The sequence below is a fragment of the Excalfactoria chinensis genome, chromosome 8 (genome assembly GCF_039878825.1).
Source record: "Excalfactoria chinensis isolate bCotChi1 chromosome 8, bCotChi1.hap2, whole genome shotgun sequence".
NCBI lineage: Eukaryota > Metazoa > Chordata > Aves > Galliformes > Phasianidae > Excalfactoria > Excalfactoria chinensis.
The window spans coordinates 4,261,509-4,271,232 of NC_092832.1; the positions used below are offsets into that span (position 1 = coordinate 4,261,509).

Genomic DNA, 9,724 nt, shown 5'->3' on the forward strand with positions numbered 1-9,724 from the left:
GAACTCCACCTACAATGAAATTAACTGCTGGCTTTCTGCTCTATCAGTGTCTTCCGGGCACTAGAAGCTGTTACTTCACTGAACACTTTCTCTTCTGTTTTAAAGCTACAGAAGCCAACAGGAAGCACTATCTAAAAGCCTTGAAAAGAGTTAGAGATGTGATTCAAAGACAAATCAAACTTTTGTATTCATACAGTTCTGCATAAAAGCTGACCACTTCATAGTCTGGCTACAGGAGAACACAAGAACGATCTGTTATTTCACATACAGTCACACTAAGCAACCTTCTATTTAAGACACCATTTAATGAGATGTAAATACTCTTAAGAGATCTTCCGCAATTTATAATGGAGCTTGACAGCCCAAATACCCTGCCCTAGCTCAACTACAACCTAATTGCTCAGCCACCATTGAGAGTTACTTCAGTAGCTCCGGGGGAAACTTTAAATTTGTTTACTTAAACCAAAAAGCTGTTTCACACTTACTTCTCGTAGACCAGCTCGTCGTCAGTACAGAAGTAGTGGGTGTTCACCGTACTTTTGGGCTTGTTCCTCAAAGTAGCGAAGTAGAGGCGATCTGAAAGACAGCGGAGGGCCGCGTTGCGCAGCGTTGCGCAGAGCGGGCCGGACCTCTTCGGGAGCCGCCTCGGGCCCCGCGCACAGCGCCGCCGAGCAACAGGTGCCGAGCAGCCGGAACGAAGCGCAGTTAGAACTACTGAGGAGCTCCCCAACAGCGGGGCAGGCGGCTTACGAGAACCGCAAGGCAGAAGGGGCCGACGGAGGCAGAGAGGAGGGGACCCGAAGGAGGCTCCGCAGCGGAGCCCCCGCGGCCAGAGCACGGGGAGCACCCCCGGCCCGCTCTCACCTTTCACGAACTCGGAGGCTCCCCCCAGCACTTCGGAGGCGGCCGCCGCCGGCTCCATCTTAAACAGGGCGCGGAGCAGCGAGGCGCGGGGCGGCTCCGAGCTCATGGCGCTCCGGGGCAGCGCTGAGGCGCGCTCGCAAGGACGCGACCCGCCGCCCAGAGGAACCGCCCGCCGCGGGCCGCGCTGCTGGGAGCGACGCCACCCGCATAGGAACTGCAGCGGGGGCGAGAGCGAGCGCCGGGACGCGGCGAGCCGCCGGGCGGGCGGCAGCCCGCGGGGACCTCGGCTCCACCCCAGGCGGCCGGGAGCCGCCCCCGGATAAAGCAGCCGCGGTCGGTTACCAGGAGACCGGCGGCGCTCTAAGCGACTGCGTTCGCGAGCCTTTGTCTCCGCCGGCCGGAGCCGAGATGGGCGGCCGTCCCCCTCGGCCCCCCCCGGCCCCGCCCTCCGCCTCAGTGCCCCGGGTTCGCCAGGCACGGCCCCGCCCTCCGACCGCGTCTAGCTGGAGCCCCGCCAGCCTCGCGCCCCGCAGCGCTCATTGCTGCTCCGTCCCCGGGCTGCGCTCTGTGGAGCGGCCCGACGGCGACAGAGATGCGAGGCGGCGGGTAGCGAGCTGGGGTAGCGTCTGCCCAGCGTGAGGGGGACGTGGGCAGCATGGCAAGCCGGGAGAGAGCTGCCTCGGTGCGGGAAGGGCAGGAGGGAAGCGGCACGAACCCCTTCACAGCCCGGACTGGGACTCATGTTGGCGAAGTCGCGGCCCGGTAGGCGTTACCCTACCTTCTTGTCTGATGGACAGCCAGGCCCACCAATCACGCGCCGCCTTCCCGACAATCCCGCCAATGAGAGGAGAGCATTGAAGAGAGAGCAGCTCACACACGCTGCTGAGCTTGTGGTAACGCTACGGTAGGTTTCTGTTTGTTTTCTTCTTTTTTGAGTGAAAGATCGAGTTCTGGTGGTTGATTCACAGTAGCTGAATTAGCTCATAGTTTATTTAACCAACTGCCCAATAATCCTGCTTTAAAAGCGTTCCATAGAAACGCCTTTCCTCCACCCACCTCCTCAGAAAGAGCCTGTAAGTGCCACAAACAGCTCAAGCTCATCCCACACCCAAGGAGCAGAAAGCAGTACAGGAGAGGTGCCATCTTCAGAAGGAAAACACACGCTGCTCTTTCCCCAAGGGGAAAAAAAAGGCCAAAATACCTTAAAAAGGCATTGTAAGACAATGTCTAAGCCCCGAGCTCTGTGTTATTGCCACCATCTTTGTGTAATGCAGATGATCGTTACTGCCCATTCACAGCCTGCTGCAGGTGAGGTAAAATACATATGAGATGCTTCAATTAAGGTACCTTCGCCAACAGAAGGAAAGATGGAACAGCGTAACAAGCTTCGTACCCAGTATCTATAATCTGAAGATGGATAGTTCTGTGCTTGTTAAGCCTATTCTTTGCAAATACATCTTGCTAGGTTGGTGTATCTACAACACAAACGCTGCTAGCAACTGAAGTCCTGCTATCAACAGCTGTTAGCAGATAGCTTACACACTTTTGGCAACACCACACATTGCTTCAGTTGCATGCAAGTGCAGTTAACTAGATGCATTTTAAGCACAGATTTCATCTCTCTTCTCCCCTGTGAAAATGTACTAAATCGTTACAGTTTTTTAGTTCTAGCACTTCCTCTTAGCTTTTATAGTACGACTATACCTTGTAAAATGCTTTCAGAATGTTCTCACCTCCTACTTTTCATTATAATCACTCCTAAGTGCTATTTTTCTAACGTTTGATCAAACCTACAGTGACACCTTGTGGCGATTTCATTTTATTCTAACTATAGAGGCAAACTTCTTGTAGCCTTATCACAATTCCCAGACTGCATCCTCTGCAAAAGTCAGACAGTTGTATTTCCCAGTAAGTTTATTAAAATAGTTCTTTTCCAATAAAAGATTTCTTAATTATATATATTTCAGTTACCGTATTATAAAATCCTGTCCCTTATAAAAACCATCAAGGGATAATTTCATTCCTTGTGAAAAGTTATCAGCCCTTAAAACAAAGAAACCTCTTTCTTTCCCAAGCAAAATGAATAACAGCTAGACCTGAAGTGTGATCTTTGAATTTCCTAAGCCTAACTTGTTTCAGGTGGTGTTTTTTCTTTAAATATCTGTATCCTTATTAGTGGTCACATGGAAGCCTTACCTAACTTATTGTATATGCCAGCAAATACCAGCAGTTATTAGTTTTAAATGAGCTCTTGGTACTGCTTATCTGTATGGAACTTAAGAGCTTATTTCAGACATTTAACAGTGACAACTTGGTCAACAACGTGAAATAAATACAGAACAAATCTATTTATGTATTTTATTTGACAAAGGTACGAATTGGCAGAATAATACAAGTTGGTTCTATTTATTCCTTCACTGAAACAGAAGAACTCCCTGCTAAAAAACAGATAGAAATAAACCAAACCAAAAAGCCCAGGATTTGGATTTGGCTGAGTTGACCATTCACTTTATGTTTTAAAAGATGAAAAAGTACAGAAATTACAGAGGGCCAATAAATGAATGAAATGCAGGAAGCTACCGCTAGTAAAGCTGCACTTCTGGAAGCCTCATAGTTCTGTTTGGATTTTACTTATCAGTACAGCACAGTCAATACAATTTACTTTTCACTCTTTACAACAGAATTGAACAGATTTCATGTCACTATATGAAGCACTTGTTTTTCCTTAAAGAAATCTTAGGAAGACTGAACATCAATTCTTTAACACTGATAGAGCAAAGCAAAACAACTCTGTTCTCTGGACAGGAAGAGTCCATACCCAGAAACAGGTGTAAGAATGTCCCGTTTTTCAAAGATGGTTTTTGTTCAGGTAACTTATTAAAAAGGAATAATACGCAATCTGTGTAGATGGTGTTTGTATTGTAGACATGAGCTGTCATTGATTGCCAGCTTTTAAACTGGCACTGAAAATAAATTAAAGCTGATGTAAGGCGAGAGAAAACCTCAATCAGATGCCAGATTTGATTCCTGTCTGGTACAAAAAACAAATTACTGCCTTTTTTGCTTTTCATCCATACCACAAAAGTTTCTGTGAAGCTTTTTACCCCCCGTGTCAACACTGCTCCTAATAAAACAGAAGCTATTAAAAACAGCTGTTTGTTGCCACAGATTGAGCCACATAATTCAGAGACTAATAATAGTCCAGCCCTGTCACATATCACCATACCTTGAAACACATTTTTCTGTTTTACACATTAATTGCACATGTTAATTCTGTTGTCACAGCTGCCAAAAACAGAGATAAAAGGAAACAGCAAGAAATCGTGCACGTGAAAGACTGGTTTCAAAGAAGTAGACCTGTAATCTCATTAGCAATTGTAAGTAAGACATCTTAGAAGTAAAGATTTACTCCGGCACAGTTTTGTAACAACATATTTTGTAACGCAATATAGAAAAGGAAAACTAAATACTAAAGACAGTATTGATAAGCAATCTTGTTCATTTGACTGCATAAATAATTCTCATATTTTATGCATTCATGTGTTCTTTCATTTCCAACTGCTAAGTTCCACATTGCAACTGTATTAATAAGAGAAAAAGCTGTATCAAAGAGATAGTTTTCCCACTACCTCAGCAGTAGGAGATACTGTAGGCAATGGTTTTAGTACTGAGATTAAGGCAGGGAACTCTTCTGGTTTGCTTTCACAGCAGTTTCGAGAGCATCTCAGAAAACAGAGCTTACATACATATGTAAAGGATTTTTGTACAGGAATCTAGGCGCCCACTCAGTTTGTTGTAGCCCTTTTACAGTTATAATAGGAAAAGTGTGGAGGAGATGGAGAGGGGAAGCAAGGGAAGGAAGCATCTCAATGCGCAATAAAAACACGCTTCGATCTCATTTAGCTAGGTACACATCAACAGTAAAAAACACCTGGTTGTGAACACTGAAGGGTGCACTTTTGGCTGCATGTTTCTGAAGAAGCAGCCAAGTTGTAAACACATTTCAGGTTATGGGAAGACAAAGATCTTATTACAGCTAAACATTAAGAGAAACTTATTTAAAGCTTTCTAAAAATTTACCTCGTAGATTCGTTAGAAAGAGTGGAAGGGGGAACAACAAAAGGCCATATGGAAAAAACTCAGAGGCTACAAGTAACGATGGCCAAGATGCAGTAATTACACTTTTTTCCTCTGCTTGCATTCAGTACAGTTCACTGAATATTATCATCTAACCCTTTAAATTCATTGGTTTACACTTTACTTTTGTGATTGGCATAATTAGGAAACCCAAACTGGGAAATCATTATATTGGAATATTTTAAAGGCATGCCGTCATAAATATTAACCAATTTATTTACGCAATATGATCTCTGTAACAAATGCTCTGCTCGGTGCCACATCCCAGAATAGCCACTGTTAGTGTCTTTTTCTAAGTTTCTTATATCAACAGGCTTCACAAACACTCCTGAAGGCTTTCCAGTATGCTTCGCTACCAGGAAATTCATGGCAATATCATCACAATTTTGAGTTTCATCAATTAAAGTATAAACAGCTTCTGGTTGTCTTTGAAAGTCTTCTAAATACTTGCAATGAAAAAACGCTGCACCAATAAGAACCATAGAATATTGATCTCCATTTCCAAACCCTGGGTTCTGCAGTTCAAAGCTGCCATAACTGTATACACCTGAAGGAGTAGAAATGTGCTTTCTAGGAATGAATCCCACTATATGTTCTGGAAATTGCTGAAAGAAAAAGAGATTGAAAACACACCAATGAAAAACACGCTGTGAAATCAAAATACACTAAATAGCTTCATGAAATACCTGCTCATTTATTCATTTGAGAGGAGCATAAGCTTATGGCCAGAAAAGAGAGAATAGCAGCCAATACATGAGTGTATAAAAATTAGAAGTTTGAAAGCTACAGACTACAGGTGTAAGCAACAAAGAAGATGTTTGCAATTTCTACTATGCAACGCTTCATGCGTTTTAAAATCTGATTTAAGAAAAGCAATACTGAATCACTATGATATAGTAGTACTCTTTCTAATTAAAACCATTAACCTCAATTGTCACGCATAAATGCTGCCTGCTAAGATAGAAAACATTACCTGCCAAACAGAAAAGGCAAAAGCAAGGTCGTGAGCACTGACGAGCGTATCATCATCCATCATCAAAACAGCTACAGATAAAGAAAGTTTGATCAAAGGATTAAAATACATAGGCACAGCATGCAGGGCAATATTTGACAAACTATGGCATTTCTGTAACAAGCGAGTGATACTGATGATCCAAATCATACTTCCTCAAAAACAGAACCAGAAAACAGATTTCAAAGCTAAAGCAAAGCTACAGCTTCATGATAACAAAGTTATGCTAAAATTTAGTTTATTTATTAGCCTACAATAAAACACAGGAACCTCCAACCGTCTGCAGTGCAGCTCAAGGGATGCATGTTGGAAAACACAGAATGCATTCTTGGCAAAGCAACTGCACATTTTACTAGATTTGTGAAACATACAGCTAAAAAGGTAAAAACATTCTTTAGTGAATGGGATCTATACAGACTTCTCAGTACAAAATATTTTACCCACCTCCTCCCTATTAGGGAGTTCTAAAGGAGCAAACTTAATAAATTGCATTAGCAACATACAACATGATTAACCACAGAGGCAAAAATCTTAGCTTTAACTTTTAAACAACAGCTGTTAGAAGAAAAAAGTATTCTTACATTCCAGCTCCAGATGCATTAAAGCCTCTATGTTTGCAATCAGCACAGTCCTACTGCAGTTTATTAATGGACTAAATCAATTGCTTTCATGACAGCTTAAGTCTAAACTAATAAAGAAGCTCAGTAACTACATGCACTGCGAGTTTCAGCTTACATTAATGAGAGAGACTGAACTACCTACCTTTACCAAATGAAACAGAGAACAACACAGTTGTAAAATCCAACATGTTTGACATTGCTTTTTCTTACTCCCAATAGAAGGCATCTACCCTACAGCTGCTTTCCACCACATACTATCACACAAACCATTTCTGCATAATCTACATTCCATTATATTACTTACCAATTTTAAGGCTTACTGACTAGCACAACACATTCCACCTCTCTTTTATAGCACTGTAAGGAACTGTGAGGTCAGGACTTGGACTAGTGATTGAGCACCCACTGAAGGTGTGGTGGCCCAGCAAGTAAAGGCAAATTGTTTACACCTGTGCTGCCCACCTGACCAGAAGGGGTGGATTCACCCTGGGCTCATATAGGGGCCAGCCACTACAATGATAAAGTTTTAGAGCTAGGTTGTTTCCTAGGAGACTGTATAGTTGGAGCAGCTCTGTCAACAGTTGGGTGAGTTTAACAGTTCAGCTCTTCTTTCGTTATGTTCCTTTTTGTCTACTTGTAAATAACTCACCTGATATTGCTAAGGACCTGGAAAAAGCAGTTTTACTTTTCATGGAAAGGACAGGTATACAGCTTTTATGTATAAAAATAGAGCTAGAAGTAACATGATGTGCTTGTTACCTTTTGTTTCCAGCTCAGGAAAGTTCTGGAGCCTGTTCCTCATGCGATTTACAGACTGAGCTTTAAAAATAACAGGAACAGGATGAGGACCTAAGGAGTTCCACGTTTCTTCTGGTGTCTTCTCTCCAATGTTGTTCCACACAACAATGACTTTATGTAACTTGGGGATGGCTTGATAATGATTTAATAACTTTAGCAGTAAGTCAGTTCTGTTATATGTCTGCATAATAAGAGTAAATGAATCTAATGCAGGCTGACTTTGGGTGTTTGGTTCCCTTTTAAAATTAGGCAGCTTGTCATCTTTGATACTGGGGAGCAAAGCTGTTAAAGCTCCTGCCACGAGCAGTAAGATAATGATCACCATGGAAGTGAAGCGTAGTAGGCGGGTTCCCATAACTCTTCCTGGAAGCTTACAGAAGTGAAAATACCTTGAAAGGAAGTGACAGAAAATGAAAAGTTATTAATCTCACTTACAGATATTTCTTTTCCTCGAGCAAAGTTTGCATAACGCTAAATTCATTCAGGAAAACAAATGCCTATATGCATGTATGTATGAGCAGAGCTTTAGGACTTTAGCCAGTTCCTTCTCTGTGTTTTTGGCTGAACATTCATACACGCCACCAAACCCATCCACCTGAAAATAGAAAACTTTAACAGGGTGTCCAGCACTGCACAAGCTGTGCAGCAAAGGGAGATTTGGTGCCTGCTACTGAGGCACCTTTTGGCATCTCAGTATAAGGCAGGGCTTTCTAGAGCCTCCTGCTTTTGGATCTACACAGGAGACTTTACAGGGTGGCTCCTACAAAGGTAGTCTGTTCTACAGAGTGCATTGTAGGTGATCCCAGTTCTTGAGGCCTCAGCAAGACTTACCAGTCACTGCATCCCACTGTTTGTACCTCAAGTGATGCCATCCACAGCTATTCCTCCTTCCCTAGTTGTGCGGCTGGTACGCACTGGATACATGATAAAGATTCTAAGCTACGTGTGAGCAGTTCCTCACCTGTAAATATCACGCATTACTCTGCTATTTTTTCAGGCATTCATTGCAGAACTCCAGTTAAATGAAGTGATGCAGCACAGTCTCATCCATTAAAAATCTTGTTTCTTCACAAGTTTTGATCACTTTTTTCCTACAGCGTGTATACAATGTCTGACATGAATTATCCTATTTTAGAAAAGCCAACTTACCTCATTGCTGCCAGATGGGATTGTTTCCTCCCTGCTGTTTTTATAGGACCGCTCTTTCTGATCTCGTAGTCTGCTGAAAGTTAACAGGAGTTGCAAATGAAGACAAGCAGCTAACATCCATGTTACTCTGCATCTTTTGGTGTTTTAAGGTTCTTTCTGCTTACTGATTGCTGTGAGTGTTCCTGGCAGTTATACAGCCCCTTTTCCTATTGCTCTGCTGAGTAACTGTCTCTGCCTTTCAGTGACCTTTCCCAAAACAGCTCAACTGGTTGCTTAGAACAAGTACTTCAGCACATCACTTTGTTCACCAGGAACCACCGCAATAAACATTTGGCAACCGCATTAAGCCGAGCAGTCCCAGTTGCTTTGTTTCTGGCCCATCCCCTTCAGCCTCTCCCAGTAATGCACCTGGTGCACTATAGGCTTAAGGTATGGAGTCTGTTTTTCCTCCCTGGTATGTGAGATAGCAGAACGGGACGGGAGTTGGACTCTCAGGAACAGCTGGCAGCAGCTGCTGTTCTTTGCTGAGGCCCGGGGTACTTTTGTTATGTGAGTTACAGAGATGATCCCTGAGTTTGCTTCCTCCTTTTGCAGTCAGGTCCAACAGTGCTTAACGTGATGATTAACCAGTAAAAAAGCACGAGGCAGGTGGGAATCTAAAGGTTCTGAGCTGTGACAATTAAGCCCTTTAGTTTTCCATATGTTCTGACTCAATTGCATAATAAGAAGCAGCAGGATCTGTGTTATCTAGCGGCTACTTATGCGTCCGTACCAAATGTTAGGATGGCTTTGAAGGCCCTTGGGTCAGTTTTGCCTGTTCGTTCACAAAATCACGAGGCGGAACGAAAACCAGCACAGTGCTCCTGGGAAACGGCCCTTCGGAGCAAAACAGCTGCAAACGAGCCTTGGAACCCTCGCTTCGAGAGCGTCACTACCGCCCGTCCTGGCAGCCGCCCGCAGCATCACCGCCCGCTGCCCGCAGCCGTGCCTACCCGCTGGGCCCCGCACGTGGTTACGAGTTTAGTAACCGTGCTCCGCAGCGCGTTCCCCGCCGGCAGCCGAAGGACGCCGCCACCTCAGCAGCAGCGCTCCGCCCCGCCGCAGCCCCGGGCGCCACGGCCGCGCAGGCGCGGGGCGACGGACC

At 44.2% G+C, this 9,724-nt stretch overlaps 2 protein-coding genes across 7 annotated transcripts in view; both read right to left on the minus strand.

Moving 5' to 3' along the window:
• CDC14A (cell division cycle 14A) overlaps positions 1 to 1,100 on the minus strand; it is a 46,733-nt gene extending 45,633 nt beyond the window's left edge. For all 4 annotated transcript variants that reach the window (XM_072342795.1, XM_072342798.1, XM_072342796.1 and 1 more), the window contains exons 1-2: positions 865 to 1,100; positions 486 to 576 (exon numbers count right to left, since the gene is read on the minus strand). In XM_072342795.1, coding sequence (XP_072198896.1) covers positions 486 to 576; positions 865 to 970 — 197 coding nt within the window. In that variant the 5' untranslated portion in view covers positions 971 to 1,100. The remainder of the gene's footprint in view (positions 1 to 485; positions 577 to 864) is intronic.
• A 2,108-nt stretch (positions 1,101 to 3,208) lies between these two features.
• EXTL2 (exostosin like glycosyltransferase 2) lies at positions 3,209 to 9,714 on the minus strand. Of its 3 annotated transcripts, none has more exons than XM_072342803.1 (5): positions 9,573 to 9,714; positions 8,581 to 8,650; positions 7,393 to 7,820; positions 5,975 to 6,045; positions 3,209 to 5,606 (listed from the first exon to the last, which is right to left on the minus strand). In XM_072342803.1, the coding sequence occupies exons 2-5, from the start codon at positions 8,583 to 8,585 to the stop codon at positions 5,115 to 5,117; spliced, it is 996 nt and encodes a 331-aa protein (XP_072198904.1). In that variant the 5' UTR covers positions 8,586 to 8,650; positions 9,573 to 9,714; the 3' UTR covers positions 3,209 to 5,114. The 3 variants fall into 3 exon arrangements, with proteins under 3 accessions (XP_072198904.1, XP_072198902.1, XP_072198903.1); XM_072342801.1 differs by having other exon boundaries at positions 8,581 to 8,653; positions 9,573 to 9,702; XM_072342802.1 differs by having other exon boundaries at positions 8,581 to 8,653; positions 9,353 to 9,685.
• Positions 9,715 to 9,724: the final 10 nt, after the last annotated feature.

What these genes read in the sequence shown, in the direction of transcription:
- EXTL2 (XM_072342803.1), bottom strand. An exon ending in TCCTGAGCTGGAAACAAAAG is followed by an intron (nt 6,046 to 7,392) that starts GTAACAAGCACA and finishes CTTTATCTGTAG; the next exon opens with CTGTTTTGATGATGGATGAT. An exon ending in TTGCCTTTTCTGTTTGGCAG is followed by an intron (nt 5,607 to 5,974) that starts GTAATGTTTTCT and finishes TTTTTCTTTCAG; the next exon opens with CAATTTCCAGAACATATAGT.